Source organism: Bos javanicus, chromosome 14 (assembly GCF_032452875.1).
Source record: "Bos javanicus breed banteng chromosome 14, ARS-OSU_banteng_1.0, whole genome shotgun sequence".
NCBI lineage: Eukaryota > Metazoa > Chordata > Mammalia > Artiodactyla > Bovidae > Bos > Bos javanicus.
In genome coordinates, this window is record NC_083881.1 from 44,321,389 (window position 1) to 44,342,542 (window position 21,154).

Consider the following 21,154-nt stretch of genomic DNA (forward strand, 5'->3'; position numbering starts at 1 on the left):
TGTGTGAGGCTGCAGGGTAGCACCTAGGGGCAAGAACGGAGGCCGGGGTGAGAGGCTGAGTCCAGTGCAGGGTACATGTCCCCTTTGGCCACCTCTGAAGGTCCCACTGATTCTCCCCCTCAAAGAGACAGAATTGGTTGCCTGCAGTGACAGAGACTGAACAGCTAGGGTAGAGGTGCTTTACCTCTTTTATTTTCACCTTCTGTTCCTATGCTTTCACTCTCCCCAGACCCTGGAGTGGCCTGAAGTAGCCAATAGAGGTAAAGCAAGAGAAGTGGATTCAGGTGAGGAGAGGGAAAGACCACACTCCCCACCTCCATCCCTGCGGCGCCCTGCAGAGAGATACCATCAAGGCAGAAGGCTGCTGGCAAGTCTGAGAGGGAATTAGGTACAAGTTGTTATTCAGTTGGGAAATAGAGGTCTGAGTTTAGAGACTAGTACTCTAACTCAGGTTTTTGAAAAGAGTCTTCCATAAAGTGGGATCAAGAGAATCTACACCAGTGGGATAAAAATGGTGTCATGTGGCAATCCCATTCCTATTCATTCATTCATTCATTTAACAGATATCAGTTGAATGCTTGCCAGAGGACGGCAGCATCTATAGATAGAGCTGGTCTTTCTGTATTTAGGGCTTCTCTGACGGCTCAGTCTGTAAAGAATCTGCCTGCAAACCATGAAGACCTGGGTTCGATTACTGGGTGAGGAAGATCTTCTGGAGAAGGGAATGGCAACCTACTCCAGTATTCTTGCCTGGAGAATCCCATGGACAGAGGAGCCTGATGGGCTACAGTTCACGGGTCACAAAGAGTCGGACGTGACGGAGCGACTAACACTTTCTGTACTTAGCATTGAGAGAGCTCAAGCCCTTTCTTGAATTACTATAGCTGTTGATAAGATCCCTCTAGTGGTGCTTAGATCCATCTTCCAGAAGACACTGACATGTCCTTTCTTGTTATTACCAGCATTGTTTAATCTAAAACGCACCCACAATAAATCAGATGAGTGATCTTGGACTGAAGAGGGAATATCTTATTATTGTGCTCTGGTAGTTTATTTTCTAAATATTCCTAAATGAGTCAAGTACCCAGAAATGGAGAATCTTTAATCCTTCTGAATCCCGCCTGGTAGGTTCAGAAGTACCACCACCACCCACCATTCTGCTCCTGCCTCAGATCCTACGAGAAGGGGGCTGTTTCTCACCTCTCTGTTGCTAAATTAGAAGTGAACCGCTTTCTGCAGCTGAATTAGAGGTTTGTACTGCAGCCAAAACACAGTGTGGATTAGACAACTAAAGATGTCTTTTCAAGGGAAACAAAGAAATTAATTAAAGCCAGACAGGAAGCGTCTCCGGTGCAGTGTTTGGCATCGTACCCTCTCTCAGGCCTGCGGGAGCCAACAGGGAGGGTGCAATGTGGCAGGTGGTGGTTGGAAACCTTAGCCAGACCTTGGGGTTAATGGCGAGCCCCTCATGGGATGGGCGGCTGCCACCACTGTGAATGCAGGAGAGCAGGCTGCTGGAGCGTGCCCACGGCAAGGAGTCAGTGTGTGTGTGTGTGTGTGTGTGTGCGTGTGTTTCAGTGTGAGTGCACGTGTAGGACCTGGGTTGGGGGAAGGGAATAAAGCCATTAAAAAGTCTTGATGGTGATAAACGGGCACCTTTTCTTCTTTCTAGGGTAGAGGGACAGACGGATCTCTGAACGAACAACAACAACAAAATGACATGCTGGGAGTCAAATAAGCCAGGCACGTGCATTAATGTTACTTGATATACAGTAGGTCCAACATAGGGCTTCCCTATATACGAACATTTGAGCTTCGAACTTTCAAAGATGCAAGTGTGCATCTGTGCATCTGGTTCCAGCAAGGAACCAGAACCTGTGCCATCAATGTCAGGCGTGAATGACATTGCAGCTTGCCCTCTGTCTCCTATTGCTGACTATCCTTCAGCTCTACCATCTCCCACGTCCTCTCTCTCCTCAGTAACTCTTCTTGCCTGTTCACTCGATGCCAGCCCCTGTATGCCAGCTGTTGTACTGTACTTTGTTCTACTGTACTTTTCAAGGTACTGTACTGTGAGATTAAAATTCTTTTTATGTATAATTTGTGTGAAAAGTATTATAACCCATTACAGTACAGTACTGTATAGCCAATTGTGTTATTTGGGCACTTAAGCTGACTTTGTTGGACTTAAATCGGACTTAGGAACTCGCACTCTGAACAGAACTCATTCATATGTGGAGGACTTACTGTAATTCACCGAGGTGAGTGTTGTCCCATTTTTAGAGATGAGCATGGTGGTGTAGACAGGGATCAGTTACCCTGACGATGGGTAAATAGTGAACAAGTGGCATTACTGGGACTTGAACTTTGGTCTTTGACATCAAAGTAATGTTGCAGACCCTCTTCCCCACCCTGCCTCTCCTATGACCCCTTCTTGCAGTGTCTCCCAAGGGCTGTATATGGTGGTGACTCACTGAACAGAACTCCAGAGGAAACCCACATGGTCTCTTGAGGCTTCTGGGCCTCCGTGGAGAAAGGAGGCAGATGAATTACTTGAGCTCGAGATCCCTTCTGGGACTTCCCTGGTGGCTCAGATAGTAAAGACTCCACCGGCAATGCAGGAGCTGTGGATTCAATCCCTGGGTTGGGAAGATCCTCTGGAGAAGGGAATAGCTAACCACTCCAGTATTCTTGCCTGGAGAATTCTATGGACAGAGGAGCCTGGCGTAGTACAGTCTATGGAGTCGCAAAGAGTTGGACTGAGTGACTAAGATTTTCACAAGATCCCTTCTAGCTCTAACATTCTATTTGTAAAGCCTGAAGGATTTTGGGGGTGGAGCAAGATAACCCAGACTCTAGACTAAGCTGATGGTGGTGGAAACCTTACCTCATTGTTGTATCCCAGATATGCAGGATGGTATTTAGTTTTCTCCAGAGAAACTTGGAGTCAGACACTAAGCCCCACTCTCTTCAACTGTAGTCCTACTGCTTTTAGAGGGAAACAGAGTGCCTGGCACATTAAATACTCAGTGATTATTGGATGAATGAATGCAAGATTGAATGGAACCCAGTGCTCAGTTGGCCCTGAGAGTGGGGGTAGGGGTGGGGAGTGAAGGATCTGTGTGCAGAGGCGCATAGAGATGCACTTGGACATCACAGAACTTAAAATGATATTTACAACCGGAGCCACATGGTGAGGTCTATCTTTTTTTTGTTAAAGCAAACAAAGATGGAGTTTCAGTGGGTTGGTTAAATGACTTTGATGTGGCTACTTTGTAGATGCAGTTAATCAGCTCTGCACAGGCTGTTTGGTAGAAAGAGAAGAAGCCAAATGTTAAAGCCACTGTCTGATTATCTTTGCTGCAAAGAGATATACCCCGAGTAGATAATCTTTTGTTTCCAGGAGCCCATTAATTAGTCTTGGAACACATCATGGATGGTCTCGGGCTCTGCTGGGAGTGGAGAATGGAATTGCACAGCATGTGCAAATCAGGAGATAGAGAGGGGGAGTGTTGGGAGGACGAACGGGGTGGGTGGGCACCTGAGGTGCAGCCGGGGTGCTTAATATGTGGTTCTAATTTTTACCTGTGGTGACATCTGTCACCTTCAGAAGCGCTTTGTGGAAGTGACTTCAAGGGAAATTTAAAAGGTGGGGTCTGGATCCTGGAAGAACAGGAAGGAGAACAGTTGCAGGGGCAAAGGAGAAAGAGAGATGGATGGTCCAGTAAGGAATGGTGTGCCCCCAAGGTCCCGCACTCCACAGAAACCTCCAGCTATCCTGGGACTTCCCACTGGATATGGGCACTGGTTTGTTACATTTCAAAAGAGCATGACCTGACCGTTGCTGACACCATGCAGCCTAGCCACAGAGTACAGCGTGTGCAGGCATCACCAAGGCGGGGAGAAAGGGCATTTGCCTTAGGAAGCAGTCAAGCCGGAGCCCGGCATGCACATGGCTGCTGGATTTCAAGGCTCAGTGGGAAACCACTGGTGCCAAAGGATATGAATATGTAACATTTTCCCAAAGAAACAGTCAATCTGTTGGTTTTACCTTTCCCCATGTAATAAGATATAGATGATGAGCAAGTGAAAGTCACGGGGGACAATGGAAGGTCACTGGATCCAACTAGTTCTGCAAAAGAATAAAGGGAGAAACACCACAGGATGGAAGCCCACGCAGGAAAAATACAGTACGAGTAATTGTAATTGACAAGAATCTCTGAACTAAAACCATTTCATTTTCAAAAGCTTCCCAGTCATTAATGAGTAATGAGTAAGAGGAGAGAATAGGGAATATGTTTGTGGGAAAATTGTTTTTACCTCATTTTAAATATTGTCACGTAGAGTTTTATCCCCTGTGTGTTCTGCTTTCCCGCTAACTGCCAGCTGGCTCTCTGTTTTACTGAGCCTCTATTCAGTTACTTCGGTAGGCTTCATTCGGGTGACTGTAGATGCTTTCATCCAGCCCTGGTGGTGGGTGATTAATATATAACCTAACACTGATTCACTGGGGTTAGTGTAAACTATCGGAGAAGGCAATGGCACCCCACTCCAGTACTCTTGCCTGGAAAATCCATGGACTGGTAGGCTGCAGTCCTTGGGGTTGCGAAGAGTTGGATACGACTGAGCGACTTCACTTTCACTTTTCACTTTCATGCATTGGAGAAGGAAATAGCAACCCACTCCAGTGTTCTTGCCTGGAGAATCCCAGGGACGGGGGAGCCTGGTGGGCTGCCATCTATGGGGTCGCACAGAGTTGGACACGACTGAAGCGACTTAGCAGCAGCAGCAGCAGCAGTGTAAACTATTGATGGAAGAGAACTATGAGTTTTCAGCAAATCCCTCCTTGAAACCCTCATATGGAAGGGCCCACAGATTCAGATCATATCTGTTTAATCATGTTTCAGTGCAGACTCCATAGTTTTCCAATTTATTATGATTGGAGAGTTTACATCTCTGCCCTCTCTCCCCATGGCATCATATTACATAATGGTTTTCACCAGGAAACTCAATGCAATTTTATTAATTATGAAACCAATAGGTAGAAAGCTAATAGGTAAATATTGGACTACTAGTTGTGGAAATGGAGATATGACTATTCAAAGCTCAAACTGAAGTCATTATGTAGCCCCCTTTAAACCCTCTCCATCTCTATTTATAGTTCATTAATATTATCATCATCTATCTAGAAACCCAAGAGTTTTCATCTATGCCCCCAATCCCCTAGATCTTGTCAGTTACCAGATTCCTTCTGTTCAGATGCTGCTGCTGCTGCTGCTGCTAAGTCACTTCAGTCGTGTCCGACTCTGTGCGATCCCACAGACGGCAGCCCACCAGGCTCCCCCGTCCCTGGGATTCTCCAGGCAAGAACACTGGAGTGGGTTGCCATTTCCTTCTCCAATGCATGAAAGTGAAAAGTGAAAGTGAAGTCGCTCAGTCGTGTCCGACTCCTAGCGACCCCATGGACTGCAGCCTACCAGGCTCCTCCGTCCATGGGATTTTCCAGGCAAGAGTACTGGAGTGGGGTGCCATTGTCTTCTATCTGCTTATGTCTGCGATGAACATCCTACAGTACAAGCTCCGAACTTTCCAACCCAGGGATCGAATCCGGGTCTTCTGCATTGCAGGCAGATTCTTTACTGTCACCTCCCTGCATTCATCACTCACCCTTGCAATACGTGTTTACTGAGCTCCTACTATGTGCATACACAGTAGTGGAGAAATGAGAATATGGCAACAAACAAAACCGATACTGTTGTCCTTACAAATGTTGCTTCTTACACTGATGCATATATTTAAACTTTTATAAAGAAGTTTTGTAAATTTATGGAGTCAAACATATCGAGATCCTTTAAAGGTATTATTATTTGTGGTTTTGTGGACAGTTGACCCTTGAGCAACACAGGTTTGAACAGTGTGGGTCCATTTACACGCAGATTTTTCAGTAAATAGTGAAGAGTGAAAGTGAAGTCGCTCAGTCATGTCTGACTCTTAGCGACCCCATGGACTGCAGCTTACCAGGCTCCTGCGTCCACGGGATTTTCCAGGCAAGAGTACTGGAGTGGGGTGCCATTGCCTTCTCCTCAGTAAATAGGTACTACAGTATTATTTAATCCACAGTTGGTTGAATTGGGGATGTGGAACCAAGGGTGTGGTGGACCGACTATAAATATATGTATATACTCAGATTTTCTACTGTGTGTGGGTCAGCACCCCTAACTTCCCACACTATTCACGGGTCAACAGCTTCAGAAATCTTTTGCTTCAAACTATAATAAAAATCTCACATAGACCAATAATGATTAAGAACTCAGGACAGCAGTCAAACTAACTTTAAATCCCATCTTTGTCAATGAAAGCTAGGCAATTTAGTCAACTCTTCCGTACTTCAGTTTGGTCATTTGTACAGATGAAGATTATTTAAGGGTATTTAACTCATTGCAGCTGTTTTGGAAATCAACTAAAATTAAATGCATATAGAAATGTGCTGACAAAATGCAAGTGTGTATTATTATAGCCATCATTTTACCATGTTTTTTATGATTGCCTTTCTAATCCATTTGAAATTTATTTTCATTTATAGTGTAAACTGGGAGTCCCATTTTATGTTATTCTTTGTATGGAAGACCAGTTATCCCCAAACTTTTGTTTATGGTTTTCCATGGTTTCTCTGCTCTTAGAATCACAGGACCATTCCTTATCTTCTCCGCTGCATGGGTTCTCGCTCCACCTGTATTTCAGACTTCCCTTTTAACTACTCTCCACCTCTGCGCCACAGCCACCCTTGCCTCCTTTGTGGTCCTGGAAATACCATCCACTCTTCCTCCCCAGAGCCTTTACACTTGCTATTTTCTTTGGAATATTTTTCTTTCCATATTTTCTATGGCTGCTCCTGGTCATCCAGGCCTTTCCTGTCCACTGAAGATAAAACACAGCATCTCTTCCCGCTCCCCCAACCCCTGACCCCCAAACCACTACTTACTCTCTGTTTCATCACCATTTTACTTACTTTGTTCCATATTATTTCATTCGTCACATTTATGATCTGGAATCTGTTTCGAAAATCATTTCTTCCCTTCCCTCCCTGGAAAGTACATTTCATCGGAACAACAGTTTTTGCCTGTTTTAAATACCGTTGTATCTGCAGAATCTGGAATAGTGCCTAGGAAATAGTATTAAAATTACCTTATTAGGAAGTCTCTCTTTCTCCTAACCAAACCAAACTTGCTTCTTAGAAGGCTAATCTTGGTGACACTATGGAAGTTGGTTTGTTGCATGTCTGGAACGCTCTCTCTCTCTGGCTTATTTTTTCAGTCTTACCTTAATTATAACTTGCTCGCATATAGAAGTATGAGGATTCAGATCAGATCAGACATTTATTTGGTGCTTGTTGTGTGCAGCAAACAGCGAACACTTAAAAGCTAAACCATGCCTCAAAGGGCAAGGGGGACAGTGGGAAAGACGCTCTCCACTCCAGAATGCTCACATTTGAGATGACATCAGGACATGCACATGCAACAGATCCTGGAAACAGATGTGATTCCTGGTAAACAGTTGGCTCTGGAGCCCCCGAGGTCCAGCCTTGAGATTTTAAGAGTCATCTTAGATGAGAGCAAACATCTTAGATGGTGGCTGTAAAGGGACAGTAGTGTCCAGTGTCATTAAAAAAAAAAAAAAAAAGGAAAAGAATCCCAGTGCAGATCCACAGAGGAAGGAAGGTAGACGTGAATTAATTTTATAAATAACAAAGGAGGGTGGAGGGTGTCTGGCTCAACTTAACCAGGGTCTCGGAATTCTCACTCCCTCTCACAAATGTATGTCCTAGAATCGGCAGCTCACCTCTGGCAGAACTGCCAAGACTACTCCATTCCCTAGGTGACTGATTATCTATGGAATTGCTGAGCCCCAGAAAGTCTGTTTCCCCAGGTAGCCTAAGTGAGAAACCTGATCCCATGACCCAAAGATTCAGAGCGAACCTTTAACTGGGAGCCTCAGTACACAGAATGGAGTGGGCCAAACAGCTCTGGGGAATGAGGAAATTCCCCTCACAAGGTCAGAAATGAAGCAGGGGTTTGAGACCAAGATGGTCAGGCTCTTCCTGCTTTTGCCATGAGGTTGTCATCATTGCTTTGCATCACATGCAAAAAAGCAAAGCCCCAGTGTGAGTTCAGACTCAGACATGGTGTGTGGGTTTGCAATGTCCATCCTGAGAGCCAAGGGTATGCTAAGGGTGGTGTGGGCTCAAGACTGAGAAGGCAGCAAACCGTTAAACTGTCAACAGTCTAGGAGTAAGTGGCGAGAGTAACCTGCATAGGAGGCCCTGGTTCCACAAAAATAAGCAGGTCAGTCCAGGGGAATTTGGATCAGGGTGAGTGTTTATAATTGCACAGATGGGATGGGGCAGAGGAGGGAGCATGGCAAAAGGTGGGGGTCAGGTCAAAGGGGTCTTATAAGAGGCAGTTTGTAGGTTTGGGGGTATCCTGGAGTTGAGGGGCACAGACACAAAGGAGACTGGAGCATACCTAAGAGAGCCCTCCCTTGATTCACCTTTTGGCCCCCAGGTCTGTCTTTGGAGATTAGCAAAGAGGCAGCTAGGGTCAGGTCCTGGCTAAAGCCATTTGCCTTGAGACTTCCTGCTGGGTAACACTCCCGTGACCTCAAGCAGGTAGGCTTTCCTCATGGCCTGGGGCATTCTTTGTGCTTTGCTTGCATTTCTTCACAGGAATGCCTAGCCACATGGGTAAATGCCATCAGTATTTCCCCAGACTTCTTGTGAAGAGGGTCTGTGAACATTTACAGAGCATTTAGCTTCTTCCAAGGGCTTCCCCAGTGGCTCACAGTAAAGAATCTGCCTGCAATGTGGGAGATCATTGCCTGGGTCCAGAAGATCCCCTGGAGAAGGAGATGGCAATCCACTCCAGTATCCTTGCCTGGAGAATTCCATGGACAGAGGAGCCTGGTGGGCTACCGTCCATAGGGTTGCAGACAGTCGGACGTGACTGAGCCATTGACACACACACATTAGCATCTCTTGGACAGCAAAGAGATCAAACACCAGTCAATCCTAAAGGAAATCAGTCCTGAATATTCATTGGAAGGACTGATGCTGAGGTTGAAGCTCCAATACTCTGGCCACCTGATGTGAAGAACTGACTCATTGGAAAAGACCCTGATACTGTGGGCAAGAGAAGGTGCAAGAGAGGATGAGATGGTTGGGCGGCATCATTGACTCAACGGACTTAAGTTTGAGCAAACTCTGGGAGATGGTGAAGGACAGGGAACCTGGTGTACTGCAATCCATGGGGTCACCAACAGTCAGACACAACTTAGTGACTAAACAACAGCATCTTCATACACCAAGTTCAGTACCTCACAAGGGGTGGTTGAGACAACCTTGTTTGTAGGTTTGTTATTTTTTTCCATATAATTTTGTTATTTAGTTTTGGCTGTGCTGGGTCTTCGTTGCTGTGTGTGGGCTTTTCTCGAGTTGTGGTGAGCAGGGGCTGCTCTCTAGCTGCTGTGTGTGGGTTTCTCCTGTTGTGGAGTGTGGGCTCGAGGGCACACGGGCTCAACTGCTGCGGCGTACGGGCTTGGCTCCTCAGTGGCACGTGGGATCTTCCCAGATCAGGGATCGAATTCGTTTCTTCTGCATTGGCAGGTGTTTTCTTTACCACTGAGCCACCAGGGAAGCCCATTAATAGGTTCTCTACTATGATTCCCCACTTCTTTTTTTTGAACTTTGACAGACTTTTATTAGAGAAATTTCCCCAAAATGTGAATTTTTACCAACAGTACCTTTTATCAACAGTGTTAGATTGTATTATCTGTTCTTTTTTTAAAATTAATTTTTTATTGAAGGATAATTGCTTTACAGAATTCTGCTGTTTTCTGTCAAACCTAAACATGAATCAGCCATAGGTATACATATAACCCCTCCCTTTTGAAGCTCCCTCCCATCTCCCTCCCCATCCTCTAGGCTGATACAGAGCCCCTGTTCGAGTTTTCTGAGCCATACAGCAAATTCCCATTGGCTATCTATGATTCCTCACTTCTTAAGTGGAAACAGAGGCACAAAGAAGTACTATGGCTTCCTCAAAGTCACCCTGGAGCTGCGACTCAAACTCAGGTTCTTTTCTGCAGAGTTGGCAGCTCTAACCACTCAGCTCCACTGCCTGCTTCTCAGGCACCACCTTCTTCCTGCCAGGCAGTGAGCTGATTGTCAAAACTCCCAACCCCAGAGATGCCCTCAGGGCATATAAATTAGCCATTCTTGATCTTCCCAAATATCAAATGAACTTAAACAAGCTTTTATATAAAACTGATCTTTATTGCAATTAAAAAAGAACAAAAGAGAATTTGATAAGTGCCTTTAATTACAACGTACCTGCTATTTACATGTAATTATACTTCTATATACAGCTTGAATAAGGTTCATTACATGTAAACTACAAGATATGACAAGTTAAACTCCAGCCTTTTGGGAACATTCAGAATAGAAATACTATGGGCAGAAACACACAGAAAACAAATACCAATTTCAGTACCATTACTGGATGATGATCGCTATCTGGCCACAGAAGAGAATTGTAAATATACATCAAATCGAAACTTATTCTTAACATGACTAACAGTATTGCTATTATTTAAACTCTAAACATAACAATTGGATCATCAAAAACAACACAATTTCAATTTATATAGCACCTTTCTTTCAGAGTTCAAAGCATTTGTATTTATCTATATTGTCTCAATTGTCCCCATAACATCCCTATGAGGTAGGCAATGGTTGGTATCATTATCCCCATTTTGTAGATGGAGAAACTGAGGCACAGAGTAATTAATCATTTGCTCAAGGTCACACAGTAAAGTCAATGCTGAAACGGACCACAGAGCTATGAGCTTGTCTCAAAAACCAATGCGTCTCTTTAAATTGGCCCCTCTGATAATTTAATTCAGTACTTCAATTCATTTTTCCAAGAAATAAAATATGTACATTTTTTTCTCCCATAAAAATTGTTGAAATACTATAGGCAAGAAGCAAACACTCTAGGGCAGATGTTAGATTGATGCCAAGATCCCCTGGAGAAGGGAAAGGCGACCCACTCCAGTATTCTGGCCTGGAGAATGACTAAGCATTCAAGCTCTTTTAGAAAGTGTTTATGGAAGTTTCTTATTGGTTTTGTTTTTTCATTACTAGGAGGTTCTTTCCCCAGTTTTACAAAAAGTTGGAATGAAACATATTTGAAAGGTTGTTCCTAGTAACCTACAAATGATGTCTTTAGTAGCCATCTCGTGCTAGCCACAAGCTTATTTCTGAGTTAACAAAGAAGAAAGTATCTAAACGATAATTTACGTCTTTAACATCATCTTTCTCAGTCTTATACACATTTACAGTGTGCTCCTTAAGAGACTCAGGGTGGTAGGTAGCGTGTTGGAATAAGAGTTTCCAGACTCACATACACAGGGGCCTAAAGTCATGCCCACATCATTTAGTTCAGATTTTACTTCTAATCCCTGCTCTGCCAGCCCCCCACCCCACCCCACCCCAAATCAAATATGTAGTTAGTACTCAGAAAAAAATAATTTTTTTGTGTGTGTCAAAATCTGAGGCATACAGGACTCTTTCAAACGTTTGTTGACTTGGATGTAAAATTCAACTCTCCCAACACATTCCACGAGCTTCTCCCTCTGAGGCGAGCACTGCTAACGATGCTGCCAAGTTTCCAGGACATCAGCAGGCAGCCGTGGAGTGGCCCACAGGAATTCAGTTTCTAGCATGGCTCCAGGTAAAACAAGGGAAGCTTATATTTAAGATGAATGCAAAAAAAGCAAGCAAGTTTACCGGCTAGGTCACGATCATCATGCCAGGTTCATTTATGGGTTTCACATGAAAAATACATAAAAACTTGTCAAAGGAATGTTCAAAGACTGACTAAAGCCTTTGGTTCTAGTCTCTTCGCCTAGGGAAAGGCACCGCTGTCTGTCAGGGAAGCCTTTACTACCTAAATGGGAGCTAAAATTACATTTCTTTTTTCCTTAAGCGTAAAAAAGGAAAAGGAAAGAGTCTGTTTACACTCATGGTTTCCCACTTGCTGAGTGAAAAAACAAACAAAACAAAATTAAACCAGACATTACAACAAGCCAATTCTGAAATGCAGGCTCCAGGGGCCAAGACTGGTCTCCTCTCTTTTAGCCTTAATTATCCTGTGAAGGGTGCCTAATGGATATAGCAGGTAGGCTTTCAACAATTAAATGTATAATGAAAATGAACAGATACCTGTTCTGGTAATTTGGAAAAAAATTACACTAGAATACATATTTTAGACCATGATTTTATTTCATTTACTTTGGTAATTCCAGAGAAGACTCTAATTTAACACAGTTTCTGGAATGATCTCTTTTAAGTCAAACACTACCTTAGCGTGATGAGAGTGAAGTTTAAAAAAAAATGAAAACTAAACCCGGCCTGGATCCTTCGGTGTATAGAGACAGAGGCCCTCAGTCACTGAATCACCCATTGCCTCCAAATGTTGGAGATTTCGTCTATAAATGGCCAAGTTATTTTCAACATCTGGTAACTTCAGATGCTTGAACACTATCCTCATTTCCTTGAGACCTAGGAGAGGAGCTCAAACTAGTTACAGCAACATAACTCATAAGCACTATTTCCCAGGGGTGGGGCATAATAGCTACAGGATTTAGAAAAATGTTACACTCAATATACTTTAGAAGTGATTCTTTCTTATAGGAAAGGGTTTTCCCCGCCCCCCTCTTAAAACAATCAGTGTCCTTCAACTTTACGGGTCGCTACTGGTCTGCTGTTCCAGGATTTACCTTCAGCCTCAGTACATTGTAGGGGCCGTGAACTTACCTGGAGAGGGCACAGTGCTCCTTTTTTTTACATTTGTGAGTCTGAATCCTCAACAGAATGTTTTAAAAATTCTTTTCATTGGCCCCTTAGTGCCAACCACATCTCACAAAAGACGTGGGCAAGAGTGTACATGATTTGTGTGCTGTGCTCATTCAGCTATGTCTGACTCTCTGCGACCCCATGGACTGTAGTTGACTGGGCTCCTCTGTCCATGGAATTTTTCAGTCAAGAATACTGGAGTGGGTTGCCATGTCCTCCTTAGGGGATCTTTAGGATCTAGGGATTGAACCTGCATCTCTTGTATCTCCTGCATTGGCACCAGATTCTTTACCACTGAGCCATCAGGGAAAAGGCCGAGAAGCGATGGTTTACATGGTTTAGCAAAGTTTCTGACAAATAACACCTAGCATCTGCTTCCCCAAGTGGGTCTGAGGCTTATCCAGGGAGCCCCTGACGCTGGAAAATGTGAACTGGGAAGAGCTGGGGAATAGTTCAATGCTGCCAGTCAGGGTCTGCGATACTGAAGATTGTAACTGCTATTGGAAAAGAAGGCACGGAACATTCTGGGAGCAGCAGACACAGAGGGGCTGGGATGGTGCCATGTAAAGTGACAGAAGGTTTTAAACATTCCAAATATTGAGAATAAAGAAGGCTGAGTGCCAAAGAGTTGTTGTTTTTGAATTGTGGTGCTGGAGAAGACTCTTGAGAGTCCCTTGGATTGCAAGGAGATCAAACCAGTCAATCCTAAAGGAAATCAATCCTGAATATTCATCGGAAGGATTGATGCTGAAGCTGAAGCTTCAATACTTTGGCCACCTGATGCAAAGAGCCAACTTATTGGAAAAGACCCTGATGCTGGGAAAGATTGAAGGCAGGAAGAGAAGGGAACAACAGAGGATGAGATGGTTGGATGGCATTACTGACTCGATGGGCATGAGTTTTATCAAATCCTGGGAGACAGTGGAGGACAGAAGAGTCTGGGGTACTGCAGTTCATGGGGTCGCAAAGAGTTAGACACGACTTAGCGACTCAACAACAACAATATTGAAAACAACTCTCCCACTCTTTCATGAATTGGAAAAATTTGACCATTACAAAGACCTTTTGAGACAATGAGTCACAATGATGCTGTCATGAATTATTTTTGAGTAGTTTTGAGTAAGAGGAGTACTTTGAAACTGATTGGGATCATCTAACAGACAATATGTTACTTTTTTTGGAAACCATTTTTATGAGGGGAAAAAAAATGAATGCACAGTGAAATGCAAATTCCTATTGTTTAGTGATATTTCAAACGTCCCCTGAAAACATGAGGCATGTTAATACAGTGCAAAATTTAAATGGTAACAACATTAAAACAATTTACGGTTGCCAATTTAACATACAGAGGTCTGAGGAATGACAATTACCAACCTTTATAATACGTAACAGGAAGTGAGCCGAGATAGAGCATGATACATTTTTAAAAGTGAAAGTGAAAGTGTTAGTCCCTCAGCTGTGTCTAACTCTTTGTGACCCCATGGACTGTAGCCCACCAGGCTTCTCTGTTCATGGGATTCTCCAGGCGAGAACACTGGAGTGGGTAGCCATGTACTTCTCCAGGGGGTCTTTCCAACCCAGGGATTGAACCTGGGTCTCCTACATTGTAGGCAGATTCTTTACCATCTGAGCCACATTTTTATTTATTTATTTATTTTTTTTGGGTAATAAAGTTTTATTAAAGTATAAAGGAGATAGAGAAAGCTTCTGACATAGGCATCAGAAGGGGGCAGAAAGAGTACCCCCTAGTGTTAGCAATGAAGTTATATAGTCCAGTGAATCCAAAGAATCTGAGCCACATTTTTAAAAAACACCCACAATATGGAAGTGGTGAGCAAAGAGGAGTTCAATCTAACTGCATTAAGATAAATGATTACCAAAATAATGCTTTTAAAAAAAATCGTCTTTTTTAAAGGAAAAATGTAACTCTTGTGTCATCTGGCATTAAGAAAAATCTGAACTACAATTTCCTAGTTAAATAAAAGAAGAACCTAGAAAAACAATGAAATACTTTATAAGTATTGGAGACTGCATGTAAATACAGCTTTAAAATGAGCAGTAGGGGTAAAACACCATTTATGAATGTTTGTTCTCTTCTAGACCATGATTTTATTTAATTTACTTTGGCAATTCCAGATGAAGACTCTCACACAGTTTCTGGATTGCTCTCTTAAAGTCAAACACATTCTAAGTGTGTAAAACTCGTCTAGTGATACTGTCAGAAATAATATATTTAAGAAAAGCTACAACACAGAGCAAGAAAATACAACTACAGGACAAAGAATTTAGACTTCACTGCAAATAAAGCTATATTTGATATTTTAGACACATGTTCCTATTTTCACATCAGTCACTTATTAACACCAAACATTACACTTTAACTTTTCCCCATTACACAGTACAATAAGCCTGTCAAGATTTCCAGGAAATAACCATCAGTACCTACTGTGCTTCCAGCAACCAAAGCTAAGCTGGTTGGTACCAGAAATCAACACTTTCAGAATGGCATCACTAGACCACACAGACTCACAGCAACTATTACCAGGAGCATTTACTCCTTTACAAAGTCCTAAATCAGTCTTGAACTGAGGCTCTGAGATTCTAGCCATAATATGGCACCATCTCAGAGCAGCACAGGATCCTCCTCCACTGCTGTTCATTCTATGCTAAAACCTCCCTGTTTCTGGAGACAGTGAAGGAAGTGCCTTCAGGTGATAATAGCCCCTGCTTCTGCCGTCTGGTTGTGTGTGGGGGCGTCACTATCCTGGCTCACACGGCCCTTGCTGCCTTCGGCCAAATCTCTCCTCAAATACCTGTCTGAGAAGGACACCTACTTTCATTTCCTTCTGTCCGGTTGAATATTTAGGGAGCTGCATGAATAAAACTATTTAAACACACCACTGTTTTTCAGCTAAGAAAATGATGGACATAGTTTAAAATCTGAATTCATTAACTAGAGAAATTCACTGAGGGCCAGTTAAGAAGGTTTTCTGGTAACTGTCAAATGAAAATGATTGGGAAAAAAAGAAAATGACTGGACAACTGTTTCTTCTGTTCTGCTTTTATGACAATAATCATCACACTAGTAGGATACACATTCAAAATACATGACGGGATGTATCCTAATTAATTAAGCACCAGAGTGACTTTAAATATATACACATGTGCGTGTATGTATATAGCCTGCCAGGCTCCTCTGTCCAGGCATTCACTAGGTAAGATTACTGGAGAGGGTTGCCATTTCCTTCTCCAGGGGATCTTCCCAACCCAGGGATCAAACCTGGGTCTCCCACATGGCAGGCAGATTCTTTACAGTCTAAGCCACCAGGAAAGCCCTATATATATAGTTACTGGTAAAAGTAAGTAAATGCTCTAATTTGAAAAATGAAAATCAAATATGAGAGCTAGATCTAGTAACATGCTGAGGTTAAATTTCAGTTCTTTTTGCTAACTACCTAATCTAGCACTCAATTAGAATCAACTCTTAGATTTTAAGGGCAGACAAATCAGTAATTAGCCTTTTTCCCACAAAGGAGAGTGGTACTTTCAAAAGCTTTAATAATCCTAATGATATAATTTACTGAAGGGCAGGAAAAAAAAATGTGGCAAAGATATGTGCAAAAATTACTTCCTCCTAGAATTTAAAATCTCCTCAAACATTTCACATAAAGCAGGTTACACTTCCCTGCTGACAGACAATATCTGAGAATCAGTAAAAAAAACTCTTTGAAACTTTCAAAATACATGAATAAAAGCAAAGATCCTAGGCAAGATTATAATAACCTAGGTTATTATAGTTCAATGCATACATAATATGGATGTCAAATTGAATTTTAAAGATACAGTAAACTCTTTCTTTCTTGATAATTACTTTTCATACACTTAAACTACGTAGCTTTTAAGATGAAAACTTTTTAAAGAAACCATAGGCTTCCAACCTAAAGATTCTAGCACAAAGTTTCAACAAATAACATTTTTTAAAAGTGATGAAATTTATGAAATACTGTACTAAAGGGTTAAAACAGTGATGTTACATCAATAAAATACTTCAGTAAGGTACCTAATGTTCTGAAGAGCAGAGCCATCTCCCAAAGCTTACTCTGCTTTTCTCAGGCCCTAGTCCTCATAGATTGTGCTATTACTTACTCTTTCAGGATGTGTTTTGGAGGCCCTTACAGTTCCCTTTTAATACTTTATATCACAACTTATTCTTAGCACAGGTTCTCCAATCGAGAGAGAGATTTCACTGCACACTTTACGGCCGTAAGGCATAGCCCTTATTTTGAAACTTCTGGGGGAATTCCAATAATGAAATTTCAAGATATGACTATTTATAAAGGGCTTCCCTATCTAGAAACAGCTTTACTCTTTAGAGATCATACCCGCTTCCTTGGTCATAAGTGAGACATCATGAACTGCAACTTTTGAGCAGTCAGGTGCTCATAAAGGATGAGACTGCAGCATGCACAAGGCTTGGTGAACAGTGTGAGGTGGCTGTCAACAGGTGCCAAAGCAACCCCATGATACTGAGGTTGTTGGGTCAGACTCATTCATAATAAGCAGTGAGAATCACCGGGCAAACCAGTGCTTACAAAGGAGATGAATTCAGAGAGTATGGGCCTTGCACCTTTCTGATAAACTTCTCCCTGATCCAAGGTTATTCTGCCATGATCTTTTGATCAATGATGATTGTGCTTTTATGCACATAAAGTCTTCACAGGAGAGACCAGGCTGATTGGAAAATAACAAGCAAACCATTTACTCCAACTGAGCTACTTTACAATTGCAGAAACGTATTACAGAGCAGTCACAAAATCAAGCCATGAATGCAAGGAATGGAAAAAAACATGCCCGGGAGCTGGTCCCTACAATTTTCAAGATGTTTCATCCTCCCAACTGCATTCTTTGTCCTAATGAGTGAAAACAGTAAGATTATTCAATCTGAAAAATCGCAGATGTCACAGTGGTACAGAATAATTGCCTTTTTTTTTTTTTCTTTAGAGTGTAGGAAAAGCTTCTTTTCTGTAGCCCACACTACATAATAGCACTTCAACCAGGTTCCTTTTAGAATGAAAAGTGAACAGGTTTCCCAATGTCAGCCTTATAAAATCTAAAGAGATGATTAAATTCAAACCAGGCTGAGCTCTCAATCTGAGTTATTTCAGCCACTGAATGAAGGGGAAAAAAAAATCCCAACAGGCAATTTACATGTGCAAGCACCAGGCTACAGAATTCATCACCTTTTTCTTAAAAACGTAGCTAAACCTTAATGGAATCATAATACTTTCATAAGGTTAATCGTCAGTCATCCCTGGTCATATCTTGTTCCTCTTTCCATTTTTACCATTTCAAATATTTCACTATTGCCCACCACAAAACATTGAAAATGATCAGTTATGTTTATTCCACTTGTTTCTCCAATGAGTCAGCTGATTTTTGACCAAGAGCTCCAAGTACCATTTGAAAAGTGATGTCTTTAAAAACCTTCCATGTTTTAAACACTTGGTTAGAAAAAAGATAACAACTACTGGTACAAGCTTATGTGCTTCATGGTGTCTTTTCAAAATGAGAATATAAATCATTGTACATCAAATCAAAATAGTTAATATATATTTTATCTGGCACTTCCTAGAAATTAGGCATTAAACATAAAATACCTTATAAATTTATATAACAAAAATAAATGTTTATATTTTCATGTCAAATAGATTACCTTAGGGGAGCAGTTCATGTATGAACTCCTGCACGTCAGTGTGGCAGCAGAGGTCATCAGAAATACACATTCAAGTCCACAGCCCTTGGGAAGAGATGGATGCAGTGGCTGCCACCCAAACACGTGGTCTGTGTCCTAACATTGAGATTAAGGCTCTCTGTTTTGGAAGAATGAGCTGGACTAAAACAAGTATAGAAGTACCATGATATTCTTTGAAAATACTGAAAAAGACTCTGAAGAGTTTCAAACACTGGGGGGGAAAAAACCATATTGACTATAAAAATAAAATAAAGCATCTAACAATGACTTCAAGTACTTTGGAAGAGGCTGCTGACATGGAGTGCCCAAATCAGAAGGAATGAAGAGCTAGGAAACTCCAGGGGTGTCCCCAGTGCTCTCCACTGGTTGGGGGCTCGGGTTCCCAGGTGCAGCTCTTTGAATGGGCTGGGGAGCAGACCGGAAATAGCAACCACAATTTCTTAGCAACGGAAAACACCCACTTGAAGGCAAAGGCCCAGCCTGGTGGGAGAAAATCCTTGGAACGAACCATTATAAATCGGAAGATTTCAGAGAGAAATGCCATTCATTTTACTATCAGTAGCAGACAGTGAAAAGGAGAGAGGGAGAGAAACCAGGCTCCTGTGAATGGCAGTGTTTCAGGCAGGTGAGCTGTGGTTTTTGACAAGTGTCATTCTTCCTTACTGCGTGGCTTTCTTCACGAAGAGGGTGAGATCACTGACAGCCGGGATCCTTCCAGAGGGAGCGGGTGCATGACGCAGGTGTGCTTGGGTATGCCAGTGCCCTGGCAGCAGGGTGCCTACCGCATTTCTCCCCAAACTGAGAAGCAGTTCTGGCATCTCCAATCGTCTTCCCTTTCCTAAAGCAGCATATGAAGTGTGGCTGACATCGCTTCTTGTCTTCTGCAGCAGCACTGGCTTTGCCGGCTGGTCCTTTGCTAGCTGGGTCCTTTCCAGGCTGCTAGAGCCTGGTGACGTCTCGGCATTGCTGCAAGTCCCCGATGCTCTCGTAGTCATTCTCTTTTGGGCAAAGGCCATGGTGACTGTTGGTCTCTGGGGCAGACTTCTCTTCCTCTCTGTTTAGAGTCTGTATGGCTTCATAATCTGGCTCAGGCTCCTCACTGGGCTTGCCTGCTGCTGGAAGTGTGCTGACACTATGCGGCATCTTCTCAAAGTCTTTAACAGTGGCATAGAGATCGTTGCAGGAAGAGGGGGACCTCGGAGCGGCTCCCGGCATGGAGGTGTAGGAGGCCTCCGGTACTCTAAGTGACTGTCCTGATTTGTTCCCTGGCTGTCCTTTTTTATGCACTGATGAATACATGGCCGAGATCTAGAAAACAAGGGGAGAAGTGAATAAATAAGCTCCAAGCTTGATTCCTCCCTCCCCCTTTTAGTGACAAGCTAGATTCTTGGGACTATGGGGGTGTGGGTCCCTTTAAGAATTTTTTTCGGATTCCCAAACTTTACAGAGACATAATTGACACACAACACATGTAAGTTTAAGGTGTGCAGCATGATGGTTTGATACACATATTGTGAAATGATTACCACAATAAAGTTAGTTAACAACTTCTTTACTGTGATTACCATATTCTTGGTGTGTGGTGATAACATTTAAGCTCTAAGTTTCAAGTATATAACACAGTACTGTTAGTTCTAGCCACCATGATGTACTATATTCCCAGAACTTATTATAGATGGAAGTTTGACCCTTTGACCAACATCTCCCCATTTCCCCCAGTCCCCAGCCTGAGGCAACCACCATTCTACTCTATTTCTGTTTGGCTTTTCTAGATTTCACATCTATATGAGAATACACAGTATCTGTCTTTCTCTATCTGACTCATTTCACTTGGCACAATGCCCTCAAGATCCATCTATGCTGTTGCAAATGGCAAGATTTTCTTTTTTATGGATGAATAATATTCCATTATGTGTACATGCGTGTGTGTGTGTGTGTAATCACATTTTCTTTATCCATTCATCTGTTGTTGGACAGTTAAGTTGTTTTCATGACTTGGCTATTGTGAATAATGCTGCAATAAATAGAGGAGTACAGATATCTCTTGTAGACAGTGTTTTCATTTCTTTTGGATATATACCCAGAAGCCGATTCTTCACAACCTATGCTAATCCTGGAGTACGCAGCAGAACAATTATATGTGTTGTCTATAACTTTGTAAGTAGCCTAATTCTATGAAATCCAGGTTCTCTCTAATTCTGCCAAGGGTTTGAGGCAAGCAGGTAGAGTGGGCAGCTCAAGACCCCCAGGACCTGACCACAACATCGGGTTTTATTTGATTTCTTTATCACAATGGTATTTCACCTGAGGAAAGTTTTGACTGCTTTACAAAAAAGGGTAGAAAACATATCATCCTGGTGATACTCAAAAGGGTGGGCTTCAAGTCAGCAGTAGCAGGATCTGGACATTTTTTGGAAAGGCAAACTCTGGGGCACCACCCCAGAACCACTGAGTCACAAATTCTGGGGGTGGGCTGACTCTCATGCCCACTA

General features: G+C 42.6%; 1 protein-coding gene across 6 annotated transcripts in view; it reads right to left on the bottom strand.

Moving 5' to 3' along the window:
• Positions 1–14,993: 14,993 nt before the first annotated feature.
• PAG1 (phosphoprotein membrane anchor with glycosphingolipid microdomains 1) overlaps positions 14,994–21,154 on the bottom strand; it is a 155,494-nt gene continuing 149,333 nt past the window's right edge. For 5 of the 6 annotated variants that reach the window (XM_061439071.1, XM_061439068.1, XM_061439069.1 and 2 more), the window contains one exon: positions 14,994–19,970. In XM_061439071.1, coding sequence (XP_061295055.1) covers positions 19,602–19,970 — 369 coding nt within the window. In that variant the 3' untranslated portion in view covers positions 14,994–19,601. The remainder of the gene's footprint in view (positions 19,971–21,154) is intronic. The other variant, XR_009740871.1, reaches the window with a different exon arrangement.